This window comes from Miniopterus natalensis, chromosome 9, assembly GCF_054644295.1.
Source record: "Miniopterus natalensis isolate mMinNat1 chromosome 9, mMinNat1.hap1, whole genome shotgun sequence".
Taxonomy (NCBI): domain Eukaryota; kingdom Metazoa; phylum Chordata; class Mammalia; order Chiroptera; family Miniopteridae; genus Miniopterus; species Miniopterus natalensis.
The window spans coordinates 50,845,775-50,869,674 of record NC_142089.1 but is presented as its reverse complement, the minus strand read 5'-3'; the positions used below and the strand labels follow the sequence as shown (position 1 = coordinate 50,869,674).

The 23,900-nt window shown below is 37.0% G+C and overlaps 1 protein-coding gene across 15 annotated transcripts in view; it reads right to left on the bottom strand.

The window, feature by feature from the left end:
- ADGRL2 (adhesion G protein-coupled receptor L2) overlaps positions 1-23,900 on the bottom strand; it is a 489,292-nt gene that overhangs the window by 82,104 nt on the left and 383,288 nt on the right. For all 15 annotated transcript variants that reach the window (XM_016220628.2, XM_087820544.1, XM_087820546.1 and 12 more), the window contains one exon: positions 2,077-2,290. In XM_016220628.2, the coding sequence (XP_016076114.2) occupies positions 2,077-2,290 (214 nt within the window). The remainder of the gene's footprint in view (positions 1-2,076; positions 2,291-23,900) is intronic.

The following is a 23,900-nucleotide window of genomic DNA, read 5'->3' as shown; positions in this document are numbered from 1 at the left end:
GGCCTACTTCTAAATGCTCAAATCGTATCACTTCCTTTGAACTGTGAGATCAATACGTGAAGAATGAATAAGTGGTTAATTATTAATGGTTGCCTTTATTGTCTCTTTAGCATAAGCAGTTTCCATATTTTGAAATACTATGTGCAAACTGTTTTATAATTTTACTGCAGCACCGAATCTGTTCTTCCAAAGAAAGGAAGTTGTGTTCGGTGGTTTGCTTCTCTGGCCAGATTTTGAATTCTACACAGGCCATAAAGGACTTCAGTTTTAAATTTAAAAAACTTTTATCAAGTACCATTTAAGAAAAGATTTAGCCTTAGTTGTTTAATAACTACCCTTTAAGAAATAAAAATAAATATATTTTATGAACGTCGTTCACTAGTATTGTATACATTCTCTGGTTTCTTAAAAACACCCACTTTGGTCAGTATCAACATATAAAAAACTACTTACTATAAATTACTATGCCTGTACTATCAATAAAAATATGCTAATATATATTCTCTGTGAGATTAGAGATCTTATAGCAATTCATACCCACACTCTTATGGCATGGATTTTTTTAAAAATCATTCTTCCATTTTTTCCTTCATTGCTCCTTTTCACCTTTGGATGTTTTGAGTGTAACTACACTGACCAGGCTTTTCTAAAAATGTTGCTACTCTACTTTGAGGTAGAATAGTAAATAAGCTAGAAAACTAGACAGAATATTGTGTCCAGAGGGGAAAAAGAAGCAGAAGAGGGTGAAGGCTTTAGAAAGAAAGGTGAAGGGTTCTTCCTAGTAAACAAAATAAAAGGCAGTAATGTATAACAGATTATGTGGTACTTAAGTTTTTCTTCAGACAGTCTCTATGTTCCAAATACCAGTGACTGATGGATATTAACTGCACTAAATCATAACTACCCATGATTTTAATATATATGAGAAGATTCTAAGCAAAACGCCAAGGGTACCACACTTGGAGGAAAAAAGATGCCAAGAGTCTGGTGCTCTGTGTTCAGGGAGAAGAAATGCGACACCAGCATCCGTAGCTTTTTTTGTATCCTCTCTATATGCAGGAAGGGAACTGTCCACTTGAGAGATAGAAGCTTGTAACACACTTTCCAATAAATCATCTTTAAAACACAAAATTAACCAATGGTTTATCACCCAAATAAATGGGTATGTGTGTGTACAAATAAACATCAGAGAAAGTGTGTGCACATTATATGCTTTCTTCACTTGAATTGTTTTTGTTTGGCTTTGTTTTTTTAAAGCTAGGGATAAAGAGAATGAGCAGACAGGCCACAGGCTGGCAGGAAATATTTGCAAAAGCCCTATCTCATACAGGATTGTTACCAAAATATAAAGAACTCTTAAAACTCAACAGTAAGAAAACAAAAAAAAGGGCAAAAGATCTGAACAGATACCTCACCAGTGAAAGTAAAATGGCAGGTAAGCGTATGTAAAGCTGTTCAACACTGTGTGTCATTGGGGAGTTGTGAATTAAAACAAGGAGATACTATTACACACCTATTAGAACGACCAAAATCTGAAACACTGACAACAAATGCTGGTGAGGATGTGTAGTAACAGAAACTATCATTCACTGCTAGTGGGAATGCAAAGTAATACAGTAACTCTGAAAGACAGTTTGGAATTTCTTACAAAACTAAACATACTCTGGTACCTCTCTGTACTCTCTGCTATTTTTCCTGTAAAAATAAAGTTTATTAATTTAAAAAATTAAGGTGCAATTATTCCCAGACTCAGACATTTAAACATTCTTGATCTTAGAAAATTACAGAATTCTGAAGCCCTAAAATACAAGATTACAATTGAAATATTACATATTCATACCCTTTATTTTTTTATCAAAGATGTGTGTCACATATTCTTTCTGATATGTCAATCTATACAAAAATGATAAACATTTAAATGAACATTTATAAAGTAGAAATCAGCATTAGTGGGTAAAACTCAATTTAACAAATAGGCTGAATTATGGACTGCTTCCAGTCTCTTTAAAATATTATAGTAATTTTACCAATTTGGATGCAGTTGCTACAATGGGATAGTAACACATGAATATTTACCTTTGAGTCATAATTTTGAAGGCATCTGGGAGGTAGCAGTCTGTATTCTCCATCTGAAATGGGTCAGCATCACATATCTTGTCGTCTGTCCGACCATAGTTAGCGCTCTCAATCATGATGACGTCACTGCCCGGACATCGCAGATCTATAGAATAACCTTCACAGGACAGTTCTCGCCTAACTAACCCAAATGGTAAAGCTGCTCTGCTGAAACCTTTAAAGAAATAAGATAAAATTAAATTAAATTAACTTACTTACAAAGTATATTATTTAAATAAGGCATTTTCAAGTGATATAATTCTGGTCCATATTCAAGAGATGTCACACAAACTGTGTTTTTTAAGTCATCCATTCATACATTTATTTAAATCCTTGGTTCTTTACTATGTGTCAAGAATTTATTTTATATATATATATATATATATATATATATACACACACACACACATACACACACACACATATATATATATATAAAATATTCCTTTAGCTCAACTACTCACCTTTATAAGACAATTTAAAAATACTCTAAACAAAATACTTTCCAGTGTAATCTAACCATAGTCACTAAGTGGATTTTTTGAGCGAATTTAAAGAAAAATGACAAATTTAACTAATGCACTTATAAATATTGACAAGCTTTACAAATATAGAATGTAACAACTAATGAAGAAATGGGATTCATTTATGCAACTGAATAAAAACTCGCCTATAAGCTGGCCTTATATTCTCATTTAATGCAGACATATTCAGTCCTGTTAGTAGCATTATCTTAAAAATACTTTTGTCTTAGCAGTTTCCCCCCAAAATAACTAAGACACTATGACAGTAACATACTATGGCACAATAACTTATTTCAATTTATACACACTGTATTTAAAACTGACAAAAGTCAACAGATGGGCATTCAAAGGAGCCAGCACTGCTCCAGGGCAGTCCAGCAAGTTGAAACAGCCGGAAAGGGTGAAAGTTCTCTAAGATTCAGTTCTGTAAATCTACAGAATGAAGATAAAAAGCATCTGTGGTGTTTCTTTTCCTAGCTGTGTGGCTCTAAAAGGAGATAATGTACATATATAAGCGCTTACTTAGAAATCCTGTATGAATTTATGTACATTGCATTAGGCAGAGTATACATAACTACCGTTCACGAATGCTATGAAAAAAGATTCCCAGATGAAATAAAAGATTAGAATTTTAAGTGTAACCATTTTTCAACCAGGAGTCCCAAAGTAGTAACAGAGCATAAGAGAAAGGGTAAAAACAGCAAAGCCAAGAACAGTCAAGAAGACCTGTGGGGGAGGCACGTCTTTGCTACCCTGGTTGGCTTACCTGTGGCTTAGCTGCCGTATCAGAAACCTCCCCTACCCGCCTCAATTGTTTCATTTCAGTTACCTAACCTACTGCCATCTATAGTATTCCTGTTATAAAATACCAGCAATAATTTTCTTATCTCTATCCTTTAATTACTCTGCATCACATGAATTATTCCTTATATTCCCTTTTTTACTGAAAAAACACAAACCTTCAGAAGTAAACTGTTCTAAGGCAGAAACTTCCAAGTTAAAAGCTGGGTTGTGTCCAGGTCAATCCAAAGCCAAAACCTAGCTCTCTTTAACTTTTACTGCAGAATGCCTCTCACTAATTCATTGAAACAGAAAGTCACCTGGATAAACATGCACCCTCTTTCTAAGATGCAAATAATCCTCCAAAAGGGGTACTGGGTTACACATTAGTAGGATTTAGAAAATTAGCAATTCTCAAACTTGGCTGGCCTCTCAGTTCTACTGAGAAAACTAAAGGAATAATTGAAATGACGAGAGAAGGAAAGAACACAGTTTGGAGCACAGAAACCTTTAGGGGATTGTGGCAAACCCCAACTTCGGTAAGTTTTCACTAGGAAGGTTTATGGTCTTATGAGATTACTAAAAGTGTGTGGAGAGGTGCATTATCAATGAAGAAGAAATACAGAAACTGAGCTGGGAAAATGTCAAGACAAACAGTAAACAGGCCAACCTTTCAAAGGGTTTGTTTATGAACTTCTCCAAGTTCATAAATAAACTTTATATATACTATTGCTTTCTCCCATTTCCAGATACTAGATTGAACTGCCCTTACAAAGAATCCAGCTTAAACTAGTAATATTGTATTTGTTTTAATTTGAAATATTTTTATGGTTTCAGAAAGGACACATTTCTGTAGCAAAAGCTATGTGGAAATTCAAACAAGTGACCTCATAAAATTTGAGAGCACGGCATAATTTAAATAAAAACATTGCAATTAACATTAATTTTAAAAATTCAGTATTTTTGCTAAGTAAATCTTATGAAAAGGCAGAACAAAACTTATTCCTAAACATTTATTTAACCCCTTTTTGTATACACTAGTGACTTACTATACTGAGTCACACAGAAGAAATCATCACAAGTATGGCCGCTAATTCTTTTTTTTATATATATATCTTTATTGATTTCAGAGAGAGGAAGGGAGAGGGAAAATCATCAATGATGAGAGTCATTGCTCGGCTGCCTCCTGCACGCCCCCGACTGGGGATCGAGCCCACAACCTGGGCATGTGCCCTGACCGGGAATCGAACAGCGATCTCCAGGATGCTAGGTCGATGCTCAACCGCTGAGCCACACCCGGCTAGGCTGGCTGCTACTTATTAATCACACTTTCTTCCTTTGTCCATGAAGTAATTCTTAATTGTTTAAACTGGGTATTTTAAAGAAAAAATGTTTTAAATAACTTGCCAAGGCTCTACTATTGATTCCTAAACATGACTTGGCATCAGAGTCATCTGGTAAAGTGTTTTTAAAATGACAGATCTTCAAGCCCTAATCCAGATCTATTCAATTAGAATCTCTGGGTTCAAATGAAACCAAGATATCTGAATTTGGGGAGGAAAACTGTGAGCTTATTTGCAGCACACTGATATATAATAACTACGATGTGCCAAGAATTTCTCCAAGGCCTTATAAAATAGTTTTTATTTCTCTATTGAGATTATATATTTTTAAGTCATTGTCATCATATTTCCCCTTAATTCTCTAAAGTAGTTTTATTTTAATCTTTGAACATATTCTTAACAGCCACTCTGAAATGTTTATCTGCTAAATCTAACCTCTGAGCCCATGTCAGAGGAAGTTTCTACAGAATGCTTTTTCTCCTGAGTATGGGTCAGCTTCCCTGTCTCTCTGCATGTCTTCTACTGTTTTGTTGTTGAAAACTAGACATTGGAAACAATACACTGTTAGGAACACCTGATTCAGATCTCTTCCCCTGAGAATTGTTACTGCTGTGTTATTTCCTATTTAGTATCATGACTGGATTTAAATCTGCAGGTTTGTCTCCCCAGTAGTATACAGCTCCTATGTCTCTCTGTATTGTTGTTACTATTATTATTTTAATTCTTTTTTTAAAATTTATCTTTATTGTTGAAAGTATTACAGATGTCCTCCCTTTTTCTCCCACTGACCCCCCTTCCCCATACCGCTCCTGTACCTCCACACCAGGACTTCTTATTTTTATTTTCTTGCCTGGGCTTTCTGGATCACCTTGTCTCTGCCTAGCTTAGTGATCAGCCAATGACTGAGCAGAGACTCTTCACAAAAACCCCTAACCTGTAAGTTCTCTAACCTCTGCTGACTGACCTGAGTGTGTGTTAGGGAGAGTGTTCAGAATCCAGGACACATGGTCAAGTCAGCCTGGGTTATTTTTCTTCTGGACACATGTGTGTAGCTTCCAGTTCATCAAGAAAGCACAGAGAACTCTGGCTTTTTCATTCCAAGATTTCCTGGTTATGTTTCAGACTGGCCCTCCAGTCTCCCCGCCTGGGACCACCACCTCAGGCAGAGCTACCAGTTTTCCAGTGTTGACCACTTTTACTGACAACACTGCTGGGCATGGGTTTCCACCCTCCACTCCAAATCAAGCCAACTTTCCCTGGCAGCAAAGTCACTGAATTTCAAGGTCAGCCTTACCTTATTGAAAGGACCAAACAGACAAACATAGCTAAGAAGTTAGGGGTTGGAGTGGGATAGGAGGAATCCTAGGGTAAGAAGGCTTGTTCACACCAGAAATTCTACCAGCTTTTCATCACTAAATGCTTCCCAGTTTCTTACATGGCTTCAGTTCATTTCCAGAGCCCTAAAATAATGGCTGATGCTGACAACTGTGAAGGGAAAGGATTTGCCACTCTGGTCACCCCATCATCAGCAAACGTTCTTCTAAAGACTTTACAAATAAGTACTGACTATAAATTCTCAAAACAACTGTATGAAATAGGTATTGTTAGTATCACCATTTTACAGAGGAAGAAACTGAGGCATGGAGAATTATATTGTCCATGATCACACATCCAGTAAGAAGGAAACCAAGGTCTGAAACCTGGTAATTCAGTTCCCAGGTTCATGGTCTTAAATATTACTGAATGCTTCTCCAAATGACAACAGGCAGCAGGTCTGGGGACTCCTCCTGCTGCGGGCACAGTTAGGGTGTACTTTGTGCTTCTAGTCTTAGAGAAAGAAGGGCAGAAAAGGAAACAGTGCGTCTGACGGCCAAGTATTCCACGACATTGCTCTGCCAGCATAATCAACATAAAGAAATTCCCAAATTAAAGTCTTTTAATCACACAATTACTATGACATTTATTCTAAGCCATATTTTCAACCAATTCCTATTTCAACAAAGAAAAAAATAAGCATCCCAACAAGTAAAGTGTAATCCAATCCATCTCGCAACCCTGACAATCGAAGAAAAAACTTGCGGGAGGCCCTGGGAGCCGAAAAATCAATACTGCAGCTTTGTCGGTATTTTCTGTATTACCAAAAAAAAGTTGCAAACAACCTGAATTATCATAGAGGAATGGTCCAATTATGGTTCATCAATACCAGGGAACGTTATATTGTTTTAAAAGTGAAAAATATTTTTTTCTATGATCAAATAATATGTGTTTAATAGTATAAAATTTAGAAAGTACTAATAAAGAAAAAAAGAAAAAAATTCATACTTCCAGATGTGGAGATCATCTTATAACATATCATTTCTTGTGTTTCTCAGGGTGTATGAGTGTGTGCGTGTGTATGCATGCATATGTATGTATACTTGTTTTTCCAATACTTGTTTTTCCAATAAAAAAGATATCACATTAAAAAAAAATACTGCAGCTTTGTGCTGTGCAGATGTGAATGCTGCCAAAGAGGGTGCTCAGAGTACAATGAACTGTTTTGCTCCATTTTCTCCACTCTAAACAAATGATTTTGAAAAGACGATTTTTCCCCCAGGCTATAAAATGTCAAGCAATGCTCTCTATGCTTTAGGCTAGTGACTGGAATAAATACCTCCCAGCAACAGGTGCAGTGACTTAGGGCTGAAATCACTGGCATTCAGGGGATAACTCCTAATAAACAGATGCACTGCTACCAGATGGGAATCTGTGAGACCAGAATTGGAATTCTATCATCATTGGTGAGCATTTTTGCAAGAAAACATGCTGCAGTAAGCTTAGACTTGCGATGGACTTACGTGATTGAGGACATTTTGCTTGTCTAACACTGTCTCATTCAACCTGCTTTGTGCACATTTCTGTAAAATCATATATCCCTATAAAAGTCTTCTTATTGAGCCATAATGTAAGAACTTCAATGTTCTGGTACTTTTTCCTAATTACTTTGAACTAACCCCTGCCATGGATGTTACTGCTCACTGTCTAGGGTCCCAGTAAGCAACATGACTTTTGGTTACCGGGGACGTCTATGCGACTGGGGCTGTGATTTCACACTCTGTTGAAACATTAACTCAGGCCACAGTCTATTACCAGTGCTGGCATTCGAAATCTCTGGCTTACTCCTGTTTATATATGTTAATAAGATTTCTTCCTAAAATGGAAATGGGAAAAATACTTAATGAGGAGGGGACAGGATGTCAACCAAGTTAAATTCTAGCTTACAAGCTTCCAGAAAATGTATTTCCATTTCATTATAATTTAGATGAAAAGAGAATGTGAAAAGCAAACCTACAAGATAAATTATTTCACTAAAATAGTTCAACTTTTTCTTTTACCTCTGCATATTCATGAGGTTGTCAAAACAAAAGTTAAAAAAAACAACCAAGGACCTGTAATAAGACTTTTCTTTGTATACAGCATGTTAAAAACTTATTTCATGTAAGTTTGCAGACTGTCACTCTACTGTTTTAGTTATGCTGTTAGTGCATTTAAGAAATAACTTTATCAATCAAACCCGAAAACATCTAAATTTTTTTATTCATTAACATATAATCCTTTTAGCCTGTCAGTATTGTATGTGAGGAGCCTAAATTATGACAGTAGAGAGAGAAATACCAAGTTCTTACAAAATAAAGTGTTCATCATTTCCTCAGGTACATTTACTTCTACTTCCATACTCATCATTTAATATAATCTTTTCACAATTTTATTATTTTTTTACTGCCCTTCTGTTACCAGAAATTCCATTAGCTCTCCTGACCACACCCAATCTCAGAATGTTTATTCTTAAAAGAGGTCAAATAAGGAACAAAAATGCAAAAATATGAGACTTGTTCCCTCATCCAGTGACTCACCCTGTAAGTCATACCGGCTAAAGCATTCTACTCCTTTCCTGCCACTGTATTTCGTCTGATGAATAAAGCTATTTAGGGTTGGAAACGTCACTTAAAGTATTCCCCAGGTAGGTCTCCCAAATCAAAGAAAGTTAAAAGTAGGATTCTAAGACCTTTCATTAATGCCTTGTCACCTTTAAATATAAAGAAGAAAAAATTTTAAAACCCACAAAATATTATTAACCATCATTTAATTTTGAATATTTTTTCATAATTTCATTTTTTAAAAGCTACATTTAAGTTGAATCACGAGAGGGACAACATTAATATATGAATATAAGATCTCCGTGCCAATTAACTTTCATTTGGCAACAATAATTTCTGAAGGAGTAAAGAAGATACTAGTGTAACAGCTGTCTTCCTCATTAAAGGCATCTACTACATAAGAGGGCCAATTAATACCAATTCTAAAACTTATTTGAGTTAACTACATTGAAACTTCACTGAAACCACCCACTCATTTTGCTCAGTCCCAAGCAAGAACCCAAAGGCAATCCCACTCAACCACTGCTGGCTCAAACGATGTCCTAGAAGAGATAGGCTGTGTATTTCCACATACATCAAGTATTTATTTCTCACTTCAGTTGGAAAGATTAAGATAACCTGAAACCAGCCTCGACTGTTATATCTTGACTTTTCACAAACTGTTACCCACACCAATACTCAGATCACTTAAAAAGTGTCAGCCATTTACTCTTTTCCCACTGAGGAAAGGAGAAATGTCCTCTTTCTTCCTAGAAGCTATAAAAGTCACTCTTTCCCCCAAACCTCAAAACACTAATACCTGAAGTTAGGATTTTTGGGGGTTTTTTAAACTAAACACACTAATACTTATCAGAGACAACAGAAAAGATTTTCTGCTAAGGGTAAGAAGGCAGTTTACAACATGGTTCTAGAAGAAAGAAAGAAATGTTTCACGAAGTCTTTTCCCACCTCAAAAACATAACTCGTAAGACCAACACTGATTTCTCAAATTTCCCCTAAACAATGCTTAAAATTTTATTCTAAATTATGCTACCTACATGAAAAACTTTAAATGCAAATCTAGACTGTCACTACTAACATCTAAGTCTCTTCCGTTACCACTGAAGGTTATTTTTATCTCAGGAACAGTTGTAAAGATAAATATCTAAAACATATACAGAACTATGGAAACAACTCATCAAGTCAGTAATACGATATTTAAAAAATTACTTCGGTGAACATTATATCACGGTGCTATTACTTTTCTCAATGCTCCTGGACCAATTAAAAACTGTGAATGACAAAATGAGTGAAACCAAATGCAGGAGTGAGCCTTCAAAATACAAAGTCAAAACAATCAAAACCACCACCAAACAGAAAGCAGCATTTCCAACACCTCTTTGGCAACCCCACCTAGACACTTACTGTTCATTCATTCACCCGCTTGTATTTCTGTGCTGAGCCCATTCTAATGCCTCCATTAGACCCTCTGGAATAAGCCGGGGAAACTAACAATTCCCACGCTGGGGGCGCCACCACTTCCACAGACCACAGAAAGCCCACTCCCCCAACAGGCCTCCCCGAAACAAAGGACTATAAAAGGGCTGCTCGGTTCACTGCGTTAAAACAGAAACCACTTTTCAAAATTACGTGAAGGTTATCAAATGATTCGTTCAATGACAATATAACAACTTTCACTTCATGGGTGGTTTTGCTGTTATTATTTTTGTGTTCTGGGGTTGAGGTTTGCTGAAAAAAAATTTTTTTAATCGTTACCTGAGGATATGTTTTGTTTTTTAAGTTAATTTTAGAGAGAGCGGAAGGGAGGGAGCCGGATGTGAGAAACATCAACGGGCTGCCTCCCTCCCGCCAACCCCCCGAGCAGGGATGGAGCCCCAAGCCTGGCGAACAGGACATTCCAACAAACCGAGCCACGCTGGCCAGCCTGAAGTCTGCTCAATTATTAATGAAAAGGCGAGGCTCTAACGAACACACTCAACTATTGTCAACTGTGTGCCACCAGAACATTCACGGAAAGAGGGACAGAGGGCGAGAAAATTTAAAAACGATGCCGTAAAGATACAAAATGTTGCCTTCACAAAGAAATACTACTACTTTCCTGCAGAGTTGAAATTAGCTTCTCTCTTGCCTTGAACTTCCAACCTGAACATCGGGAGAACTAAGACACATCGCGGCGGCGAATCGGCATCCCCGCGTGGAAGCCCCGCCCCGGCAGACAGCCCCCGGCCGCCCTTCCTGCTGTTCCCTGCGGACCGAGTGCAGGGGGGCAGAGGCGCTCAGCTCCGGGCTTCAGACACTAACACGTGAGGGTTGACCTTCAATGACACAGGTTTCCACTGCACAGGTCCACGTATGGCACAGGTTGGTTTGTTTTTTTTTTTCAACAAATGTCATAAAATAAATTTTCTCTTCCTCATGATTTTCTTAATAACATTTTCTTTCCTCTAGCTTACTTTAGATTGTAAGAGTACAGTCTGTAATACACAGGAATGCAAAATGTTTGTTAACTGTTTATGTTCTTGGTAAGGCTTCCCAGTCAACACTAGGCTATTCGTTTCGGGGAAATCAAAAGTTATACACAGATTTTTGACTGTGCCAGGTCCACATGCCTAATCCCCACATTGTTCAAGGGCCAACTGAACAGGGAGTTGTAAGAAAAATGGCTCATAGGGAACCTGTCTGAGCCAGTGCGGTTATGCCCTAGAATACTACTCTAATGTCCCTTCCCCGGTACTTTAACTAAAACCCGACTCAAGATTTACATTTAGAACGCCAGCAAAAAGATCTTCATTCAACATGTTTAAAAGCAGAGAAAAACTGACCTGAAATACAAGAAACTAGGATCCTGGGATTCAATAACTGTGCAATCAACTTTTTAGTGTACTCAAGTGAGTTCAATTTCACTGTCATGTTCAGCCGCAAACACTTTTAATGTCACCCTTATAAAGCTGAATGTTACCAGACTTTTTAAAAAAGCCCTTACTATTCAAGGCAAAAAAGAAATGCAGGCAGCTTGCTAACAGCCTCAAAAACAAGCAAGTGCTTCTTATAAGAAAATCAGAGTAAGTTTAGGCGAATCTGATTTATGACGACAACAGGCATGTTTTAGAAAATCACATCTCCCAAGATAAATTGTCCAAACAAATAATAAAGGTTAAACGCTTTATATAAGAATTGGTCAACAACCATGAGAGCAATTCCAAAGTAGGCAACGGAAAAGAACAGAAAGAGGAAATACACAATGCTCTATTTCACTGGGAAGGACAAACAGAAAGCCGAAAGTTAAAAATAGGTGAAATTTTCTTCTATCAAATAATCAAAGGTTTGTTTGTTTGCATATTGTAAAACAGCCTCAAGCATCTCTGAGTCTACACACTGGTGCAGTCTTTCTGAAAAGAACCTTGCCAAATTCCTTTTATAAAAATATATTTTTAAAAGAATCCCAAACTTTAACAAAGATTTGGATAAAAAGATATGCATAATAAATAAAAAATTTGAGACAAAGTAAAGAAAAATGGAAAGTTCAAAGACAAATGCCGCATTATTTCACTTAAATGTGGGATCTAAAAAACAAAATAAATGAACAAGTAAAACAGAACCAAAATCATAGATACAGAGAACAGAGTGATGGATGCCAGAGGGGAGGAGGGTTGGGGGAACTAGATGAAGAAGGTGAAGGGATTGAGACGTACAGACAGGTAATTACAAAACAGTCATGGGAATGTAAAGTACAGCATAGGAAATACAGTCAATAATACTGTAATAACTACGCATGGAGCCACGTGAGCACTGGAAATAGCTGGGGGAACACTTTGTGAAGTATCTGATTATCTAACCTGCAATGCTGTACACCAGAAACTAATACAAAGTAATATGGAATGTGAACTGTAATTGGGGGGAAAATTTTTAAATAAATTGGTAATATAGAATATGACACAACCCTAATAAACAATATTATGTTAGAAATATAATAACAAATACTAGAAACAGTACTATAATGAAGACTATTTAGTGATTTGGAAATGTGCTCCCAGAAAATTATACAAAATAATTATAAATCGACTTCAATATATATTTGCATAGGGGGAAAAAAAGGGAGGAAATGGAAAGCCTTTTTGGCATAGCAGTGACCAGCTCATCAAAACCACTGGGCTATCCGGCCAGTGTGGCTCAGCGGTTGAGCATTGCCCTATGGTCCTGGAGACTGCGGTTCGATTCCCAGTCAGGGCACATGCCCAGTTTGCAGGCTTGATCCCCAGTAGTCATGCAGGAGGCAGCCGATCAATAACTCTCTAATCATTGATGTTTCTATCTCTTCTTCTCCCTTCCTCTCTGAAGTAGATAAAGACATATTTTTAAAAACAAACAACAAAAAAATACACACTGGGCTCAGAAATCAGGGAGCTGATGAAAACTGGCCACCATTCCTGAGGTATCATGAAGCAGAACTTGGGTTAAAGTGAGTGAGTGAGTGAACAAAAAGGCACTCAACCTAGAGGGTAACAGAAATCCTATTTCCCTCTATGAGAACAATCTGAAAATAGACCATCTTTCACCCTGAGAACTCAAGTATTTCCTTCATCTTCTTGGTTCTTAGCAGCTAGACTCTGCATTCTGATATGGAGATCCTGGTGGGTTCCCCAAACACTGCATATATCCCGTTTCCTACACCACAATCCACTCCCTTATTGCATCTGAGATACATTTTCCTTGGATAATCTGCGTGCAAACACACTTACTCAATAAAGAAAGAAGTATTTTGCTGAAGCAGGGGGAGGGGTCTGTCTCCTATAGACTGCATGGGTTTCTCCTACTCCTTACCTCTCGCAACTCATAATTACCTTCTTCCAAATTTCCCAACTCAACCCAGGCTTCTTCCCAGCACATGCCATGCTTGCCACTTTGCCGACGTACATATATTAGCCCTTACATGCTGAAAGGTAGATAAGTGATCTATTTTTATGAAATTAATTATTCATATAAAAGAAAAAAGCAAAGGGTACCTGTGACACCAAGGGGCTTTGTAGAAAATCCCATGTATTTATTCCATATAATTCAGGAAAATGTACCAAGTTAATCTGTTTACACTATGGAATTGAGTCTTAAATAATTTATTCATAACCTAAAATCTAGTATGTTCATTCCTGCTTTTATAACTTTCTTCACACCATTATCCCCACTTGGAATTCCCTCCAGTATACGCAGTTGCTCCCCCACCCCCCTCGTTTAGGGGTCATGAGCTCCCTCCTCTTAAAGCTTCCACAGAAGAAGACACAGCGTAAGACTATCAGGAAACTAACTTAAAAGGCAAGCTTGATTCAGAAATAAGATAATTTTTGCCTTTACACAAGTTATGTGGCTAAGACTCCCCAAATTACAAAAAAAAAAACCTTGTTAGGTTTTTCAAAGAAAAGCATTAAAAAAAGGAGGGGTCACTGTGGCTATGGTAGCACCACTCTTGCACAACGAGCCTCACGGAAAGGCAAAGGGCAGAGCGAGCGCATCTCTACGCCCAAGGGTGCCCCCAGAACGCGGAAACGGGGGGCCGCCCCTGCCTGCAGGGGACACTCTGTCCATCTCCCTGTCTTCGGACATCTGATTTCCAGTTTCTGCTCTGCTCTGCAACAGTATCTTGGCAAGCTTGTCAACCACATTAACCTGAAGGAAAGTATCCACTTATATCCCACAGGCCGGCTAATTGGCTTGCTTGCTTCCTGTGTGCTTTAAAACCTAGTTCTTGGCTGCACATATAGCTTGAGAGTCTTGGCCTTCTGGGACAAGATCGCTATTTCTAAGAACTTCTGAACCATATGCTATTTTGCAAATGCACACTGTTCAGCACAGACCATCAAGATTTGAACCTGGGTGCCTTTGTTTCCTAGCTGAGTGATGTTGTTCAGAGGTAAAACTCTCAACTTGAGTTTCCCTATCTGTAAAATTTGGAAAACAGTAACTCCTATGTCTATAGAATTTTGTAAGGATTAAATAGGTTACTACATTGTAAAGTCTTCAAAACAGCGCTGAGCAATTACAAGTGCTCAATTCTGTCAGCATACTTTCCTTAAAAGCGGTGCATATGGCACCTGGGTATAAGTTCTGGATTCCATCTCCAGTGATCTAAGGAAAGAGCCTAACTGGTAAATTATCAACCAGATATAACTGAATAACTCATTATACGCAGATAATTTACAGATTATGCAATCATAATTATAGGTCATTAGAAATCAGCTAGTCACTATTGTTCCTCTCTCCCCCCAATACTTGGAGGACACAAAGTTCATCTGACAACTCTGTGTGCGTGTGCATGTGTGTGTGTGTGTGTGTGTGTGTGTGTGTGTGTGTGTGTACACACGCCCCTCCATATGCATACAATACACTGGAAGATAGGTCAGGAAAAAGGACAGTGACTTGCAAGAACTTAAAATATTCTACACACTGCGCACATTACCTCACCTGATTATCACAAAGATCCTGGCTGAATCCACAGAACATTCTGGCTGCTCGGTGGAGTATTACTCCTCTCTTTTTAAGATTAGAAACAGGAGAAACCTCCTCTGAGGTATCTTCTCTGACCACACCCGAAGCTATCTTAAACCTTCCATCCTGTTCTAATTTTGACAACACACCAAGGACATTCTCTGCATTTACCACAAGGCTTCATACTTATCTACTTATGTGTTTCTCCCTTTTAAGACCAAAAATGCCTAGAAGGCAGGAATGAATATTTCCTCTTGTTTTTAGCCCAAGCATCTAGAACACTGCTTGGTTGTTGCAAGCACTTAACTTGATGTTAATTTTACAGCTCAGAAAATGGAGATTTATCCAAGGTCACGTTACTAAAAAAGGAATCAGAAGACGGGCTTTAAGGCTCCTTGCACTATACCACGGTATCTTGTCAAGTCCTATCAGCAGTTAATTTTTGCAATTCCAGGCCACTTCGCTTCAGCACCCTTTTAGCCTGTTTACCATGGGTATCGTTGCCACCCTAAGAAATCTCTCCTAGACATTTAAATAAATCCATCAAAGGCACCTTTAAAGGGACATGAATCATTTTTTCATAGATTTTCAATACGTTATATTAAACAATTTGCAAACTATATTTCTGAACATATAATTCCCTCGCCTAGTTACACGTTTGTATATTATAAAAGTGGAAATTTTATTTGAAATCCTGATAGGCAAAATGCCAGTCACCCAAAAGTTAGTGACAAGTACTTTAATGATGAAAACTTCATTGTATGCAACATTACGATTTTTTTTCTGAGCATTCAGATGTCAGCATTTTTTATTACCCAAACCGAATGATCAAAGACCGTAACACCTCTGCAGGTTTCAAAGGAAACAGGACTAAAAAGTTCTATATCTTGGTCTATTGCCTTGGTAACCTTTGCTTTCACTGTCTAGTACAAAGTCAGTTTGTTGAATAAATTAACTATCATACCAAAATTCTGTTTCATTGTTTCTGAGGAAATATGCTTGCCTACACATATTTTGTAATAAGCATATATTGGAAGTCTATATGGGTATATCCTCTGTGGATCTAAAACCAACAAAAAGCAACAAAACCAGATCATTCTACATAGGGAGCCAAAGGTCAAGTTTTCCGAACTCTGTAAGGCTTTAAGAGTTGGGGTAGGCTCTCTGAAGATGGAAAACAACCGTGTGCATTTTTATGTAGGGGTTGTCGTCTTGCCAAGGCCCCTATATCTTGGTCTCCTATTTCACTAACAATTTTACCTCAACCAAAATAATCAGATGCACCATTTCTAAATATTCTTACCATTCATTTTTTCAGACTCAATGTGTGATATATATATATGGTCTGCAATAATAAGAGATAACTGTGGTGTCAAAAATCTAGTAACTTCAGTAACAAAAATTATGTAACTATCTTTCATAAGCAACTCCACTATTTTCTCAGGTGCAATTAGGAATTTTTTCATATCTTCCCGGTGTCCATCATGCTATAATATGAACTCACGTGCTTTCTGCCTAAAGATGAAATAAAAGTCTGGTTGGGGGTACAACTACTTTCTATTCTGTTCACAACTATAATCACAGCACCTACAAAGGTGGGTATATGTTAACATGCCAACAGTAATTTATGGTATGTCCAAATGTTATTAAATCAGATTTTAATTCCTTGAGATAATTTCATTTGTAATCTTTTGAACTCAATTTCCTATTAATTACCTTACTTTTATTGCGTATTTCCATTGTTTAGTTCATTTATTCTTCATTGAAAGGTTTACTGAATGGTGGCCCTGTGCTAAGCAAAACATAGTATATTGAAATGAATTTTGCAGTTCCAACTTTTAGCAGCTCAGTCTTAAAAGTATGAAGCAGGAGCACATCATACAGTGAAAGGCGAATAACCTCAGAAAAGATAGAAAACTATCGTGACAGGAAAGATGTCAACGAAGGCTCCTCGGGAAAGGCAACATTTTTAAATCTCCAATATTAAGAATACACAAACTGAAACAGGTAAGGACTGACCAGAAGAGAAATGACAGACCTCAACAAGGTCATTTTTATAAATTTATATTTATTGTTGAAAGTACTCCCCCCCCCCAGTGACCCCTTCTCCCCACCCTCACCCCCCCAGGCCTTCACCACACTATTGTCTGTGTCCTTAGGTTATGCATATAAATTCTTTGGTTAATCTCTTCCCACCCACACACCCACCTCCACCTTCCCTCTGAGATTGTCAAGAGTGTTTCATGCTTCTGTGTCTCTGGGATCTATTTTGTTCATTGGTTTATTTTGTTCATTAGATCGACATAAGTGAGATCCTGTGATACTTGTGTTTCTCTGATTGGCTTGTTTCACTTACCTACTGCTATTATTTTATTCTAAGAACTTTCATTTTAAAGATATACCACATTATATGAAACGCATAGTTTTGAAAGTGTTCTATGAAAACATTTTTTCTCACTATAGTTTTGTTTAATCAGCAAGGCTAGCCTCAACTAAGGCACTCAACGTTTCATGTATATTTACTTGGGTATTTTGCAAAGGTATCAAAAGCTGATCCAGTATTTCCAAAATACTGAAGTGAAACTCCATGGGCTGAGAAGCTCAACGATAGTGCGCTATATAAAGACTGTCAAACTAATACACTGTTTATCAAAAGACAAGTTCCTGTCTCACTGTGACAGCCTCCACTCTCATCGTTTTGTGAACGGCCCTTCTCAAATTCTCCCATAGCTCACTGTCTCCATAACTTGAGTCTGTCTGTACTCGGGCTGAACACGCCTCTGCTACACCTTTATCTTTCTAAAGGCATATCCAATAGGCGCAGGCTTAAGGGGTCTGACAGCTTGCCCTGCCTGCGTATGGCAAACAAGGCCTCCTGACTTTCTAGTCACTTCCAAAGCTTCAGACTCCTCTCTCTCACTTCTATACCCCAAGTGAATCAAACTGTACTCATCTTTCAAGAATATATTCTAATGTCATGAGGTATTTCCAAAGCCTGGCAATCAGAGAAAATCACCTGTTCTTTACGCCGTCGTCGCTTTTATACAGGTCTAAGTGATCCCACTTAGTAATTAGGAATAATCACAATTTATACAGGCACTGTTCTCTCAGAATATCAAGACTTGCATCACTCTTTTTATCTTTTTATTCCTAAAAGTATCCGTATGTGATAAATTCTATTTTTTAAAATTGCAATCGAAAAGCAACCTAAGCAATCAAACTATCATCTTGGGGATATTGGAACTGAAAGAGACTTGTAGCACACACATCCTAGTATTTCTTTATATGTATTACATTATATACTATTAAACGATATCCCACAGGCATAATACTCTGTATCAAGACAAAATATATTTATTATGTTCATACACAACACAACTCTCATAAAAAAGTGTTCTTATTATAGATAATGTACTCTATTTGCTATTCTCTTTCATTTAAGTGCCGTTCATGCCCACTAAATACCGTCTTCACAAACTGATAATGGGAGGCACTCTACAATTTGAAAAGCACTAATCTAGTCCAAATCCTAAAATAAAGAAATGAGAATCCAGGATGATTATGGGAATTCCCCAAAGTTCCTGAACTAGCTTAGCTACTGTCAGACATTATATGCTAAGATGCTGGTCACGCTGCCTAGGACAGTGTTCTGCGCAGTCTCATTCACTCTGTGTATCCTTCCATTTGGTTCAGGAAGAAATCTGAAGCTTCCAACGAACACTCAAAGCTCCACTCTGGACAAAGTAATGATTCTCCTTAAATCGTATTTAATATCACTTCTAAATTTATTTATAATAATCCCTATTAAATAGCAACCATATATACTCGAAATGTCTAGCTTTGGCTAATTACACTAGAGGGCACTTTTCAATATCTCTAGACTTCAACGCTAAGTGCATCTTCCTGAGAAAGTGTGTCACATTCCTGGAATTTCAGAGCTATGGTCTTTTAATCCATTACCAGTTTTCTACCAAGGGATTACTGTCTTGTTTTTCTTACATTAATTATATATAGAATCCTCAGGCAGAAATTCTGACAGAAAGAATGTAAACGAGCTAAGCAGATGCTATTTTAATTAAAAAACAGTACACGCGAATAATTCATTTTGGATAGGAATTCAATAAAGGTTTAAAATTATTTTTATTTGTCAGTTTCTCTTGTTTAAATAAAAACCCCATGTTAAAAAGCTTATCAAACTTGATTATTAATAATGCAGAGTAAGTAGTCAACATAGGGCTTCATCTGCAAAGTTAATAAGTATCTGAGAAATATTTGGGAAGAGAAAAACATAAGAAATGCAAAATTATCTGATGGTTAACTCACTCTAAGAAGCTGAACTTTTGTTTTCTGGTAAAGAATTACCTGATTACCACCAAATTTAAAACACTATAATTTGGGCAATATAAAAGGTATATAATTATGCAAATAATTGCCAAAAAATGTCTTTTAACATCTAAAATGATACATTGTATACAAACTATTTTAACATTGCTTTCAACAAGAAAGGGAAAATGCACTTGTTGCAGCCACCATTTTCTGAAGATGGGGACATCGGGGTCATATTTAAGTTTTTAGTAAGTGTTGATTAGACACATCACCCAACATAAGATCCATTTAATTTCAGTTAACTGTCGCCGAAGATGACCTGTCTAGATTTTCACAAAGCCAAGGATAAGCCTAATTTGTCCCTGTTTTAGAGCAGCCTCGGTTTGGAATTGTTTCAGGGGACATCGTATCAACAGTAACAGGATATTCAAATTGGGGGGGGGGGGGCTTAAGGAAATCCCAATCCTTAATTAAAGCACAGAACAAGGTTTTCAAGTAATAAATAATAAATCACAATGAGTCCTCAGCCTGGTAGTCAAGGAAACTACTTTGCCTCCGCCCTAATTGCCGTGATCCCCATGTTGCCCTTCTGGACACCACGCCTTATCATGCATTCCGGTCAGAGGCTGAGCGAGTCGCCTTTCTCTTCCTCTCGGTCAATCACGTAACATGCATTGAGCGGGACTGAACAGTGCCACGCGACCACACAAATGCTGGGTTCAAGGCCTTTCCTTTTCTGTCTGGAGACAGTAATTAACTGGTAAGCAATCTATTCCTATCAGGCCTCAGATAAGAAAGGGAACCAAGGCACCTTGGCCGTCCTTTGCAGCTGTGTTTATAGGAAGTTTTTACTAATTGAAACCAATGACCATTAATATCTTAACATAAAACCTAAATTTTTTTTTAAAAATCCCTTTGAATATAATGATGAAATACTAAGTTTAAAGGAGCTATAAAGACAAATATTTACATTAAAACATTAACTTTACATTTATAAACCAAGTTTATAAGTAAAACAGTAAAATCAGTGCCAAATATATTATCACTAGCTCAAAATGGTTTACATAACTTTCTCCTCCTTACTTCTATATTTTTTTATATTGGTCATTTTTAGAATAGTAACTATTATAAAATAAAATCTTGAAACAAACATGACTTTATGTCTCTAATTCTATACACTGTTTCCATTATTTTCTATTAATTCTTTTTACTTCCTTAACTAGATTCCATTAAAAATATTTGTTTTCTAAAATAATTCTACTTGTTTTCGAAAGTATTCTTTTAGTTCACTCTGATGTATTATTTTGTGTTTTGTTTTGTTTTAAATATATCTTTATTGATTTCAGAGAGAGGAAAGGAGAGGGAGAGGGACAGAGAGAGATAGAAACATCAATGATGAGAGAGTCACTGATCGAGCCCGCAGCCCGGGCATGTGCCCTGACCGGGAATCGAACCCCGATCGCCTGGATCCCAGGTCGACACTCAACCACTGAGCCACGCCCGGCAGGGCTGATGTATTATTTTGGAACAATATTTTTAAGATCACACAATTCTGAAGCTCTCTCTACTCAATTCAACTACTAGTGTAAAAGCAGCATTATAAATATATTTTTTATTCTATCAGTCTACATTAAAAAATCAAAATTACCTTCTTCAATAGCAGGACAACTACTATGATTCAATGTACTTAATCTTCTCTGTTTTATTTACTTGAACTAAATACTGGCTCACACATAAGCCAAGTTTCTCTAGAACTGGTGACTTTCCCAGCTATAAAGATAACAACACTGATTATAAGAGCTTTTGAGAGTGTTACATGAAATAATACACACACAGCGTTTAGCTCTGTTCAATACATACAGGGAGGGGCAAAATTAGGTTTACAGTCTGTGAGTAGAGAAACACAGTTTATTCTGGTATTACTTATTAATTAATGTATTATTTTCCATATGAAAAACTGTAAAGCTTTTGCCCCACCCTGTATTTAGTCTGAAATCATCCAATACATTGTAGCTTTCATCATTAGCAATTTCCCCATTTTCAATTTAAAATTAAAATACCAGGCAGGAAACCTGCAATTTGGAAGACCAGGTCAAAAGGTTTGGTAAAACTTTGGTAAAAGAATTTCACAATATCCTCTAAGAAATGGTATTCTGTTAACAAATAGTTCCACAAAGAAAGATGGTGGCAAGATTCTTTAAAAATCATTCACAAAAATGTGGTTGTTCTCATAGGATGAACAACAAAGAAAACAATTTTATCTGAAAACAGAAAAAAAATTCTCAATCCAAAATATTTATGTAAGTGTAAAAATTAGCAACTAAAGAATTTTTCTTTTAATATTTGTAGTGTGTCCCTACTACCATGGCTACACTTCTGACTGCAAAAACACCATGCACCTTAGATTTTAAAGAAGAAAGAAAACCTGTATCTTGCCTAAGCAGGTAAGCAAGAAAACTAGTTAAAAAAAATTTTTTAATGTGATAATTATGGGAATTCAGGTAGAACATGAGAAATGGAAAAATAATAAAACTGAATTGGCTGATACCTGGAAGAAGAGAATCTAGTGTCAAAGTTTGGTGCCATATCAGGAGAAACCCAGGACAATTTACTAGGGTAAGTAGCCAAAAACATAAGAAATCTCATAGTATAAAATTTACTGGTTAGGTATTTTCTCCCCAGTTTCACAGTATATCCTAATAAGCCCACCGTAAATTGAAAATATCCTAAAATCAAAAGCGCATTTCATACACATAACCTACGGAACATCACAGCTTAGCCCAGCCTACCTGAAACATGCTCGGAAGGCTTACAGCAGCCTGCAGCTGGGCAAAGTCACCTTCCTGCCCCTGCCCAGCACCACGAGAGTCTTGTGCCACCTACAGCTAGCCCAGGAAAGAGTCAAAATTCAAAGTAGTTTCTACCGAATGTGAATTGCTTTTGCACCATCATGAAGTCAAAAAACCTTAAGTCAAATCATTTTAAGTCAGGGACTATCTGTGTCTCATTTTAGAACCAGTAACTACAAAGTGTGCTTGAAAATAGGTCGCGGGGAAGGGTACCTACGGCAAAGCTCGATTATTCATACAAATAGGTGTAAAAACAACATGCTCCCAAATGTTCCTATTGGCTCCACTATGTTCGTCTGACACTTACAGTGAGTACTGGCATCTGATTTTCTTGGCCCAACCAACAACTCAAAAAGTAGTTTAGTGCTCAAGTAGTATTAGAATGTTATGCTTTTTAAAAAAATTCTCTGCTTACGTTCTCATATAAAATACACCATCATAGAAAAGAAAATGGGTAACTTCTCAGACTAAAGCAACATACCCCATAAAATCCTTCCTCTCCCAAAGAAACACACTAGCTTAAGTGGGGAAGTTAATTATGTGCTTTGGTTTCACAAGCCAACTGCTGTTGCCAGCTGCATTCCAAATAAGAGTAAACAGAGACAGTTTGAGCTGTCAACAAAAGACATAATTAAGTAGAAAAAATGCTGTCGATAAAACATGGCTACAACACTTCAAACTTTGAAAACACAGAGGGACGACAAGATCTGGAATATACTGCATAGTCAATACGTCTTAACCGCTAACAAATTGGGTCAAATAAGAATATTCTACTAGGAGAAAGCTCACAAAAACAAATTTGTGGAGAAATAAAGTTTTATGCAACTGAAGGTGAAAACAGTTTTTCTCAACCAAGATTATACACAAAAGAATAAAAGCTCTACATAAAATGGTCGAGGGTCTTGTCTGTATTTCCCCAATTCTGCTAATCTAGATGCACTGGAGAAACCTTAATTACCTACCAGATCTAGCTGAAAGGGGCTAGTAGAGCATCTTATGAACTATAAAAACAGGCTCCATATTTTTTAGCTTAAATGATGTCATGGAAACAAAATGCATTTAGTCTCTTCCTCAGGGTTACCTTCTCCCCATAAAGTTAACTTGTATGTTTTTAATGTTCCTAATTTTCAAACCGTGTTCACGTTTACTATGTTATTATCCAAATAAACAGCTCTAATTATTTGGACATGCTTTGCAGAAAGCATGACTTTTTTACTGGGGGGGGGGGGGGAGTTTTTACTGTAACTTTTTTAGATAAAATTGAATTCCACTGTGATGAATACCGAAAGAACCTAGAATCTACGTGGAACACTTTATTAGTAGTGTATCTGGCTAAATCCTACAATAGGTTTGTTAGAAAGCAGTGTCTCTTAAACAGTAGTGGAAACCTGTCAACTCTGCAACCACAAGGATTACTGGAGGGGGGAATTTTGTCCATTTAGCACCAACCTAATTCTTGACATTTAATCAACTTTTTTATTCTAGTTAGAACAACATGTCAGGAGTTATCATTTGTCTATCTTCACATTTTTCCTCAGATACCTAAAATCAAAAAGCAAATTCTGCAAA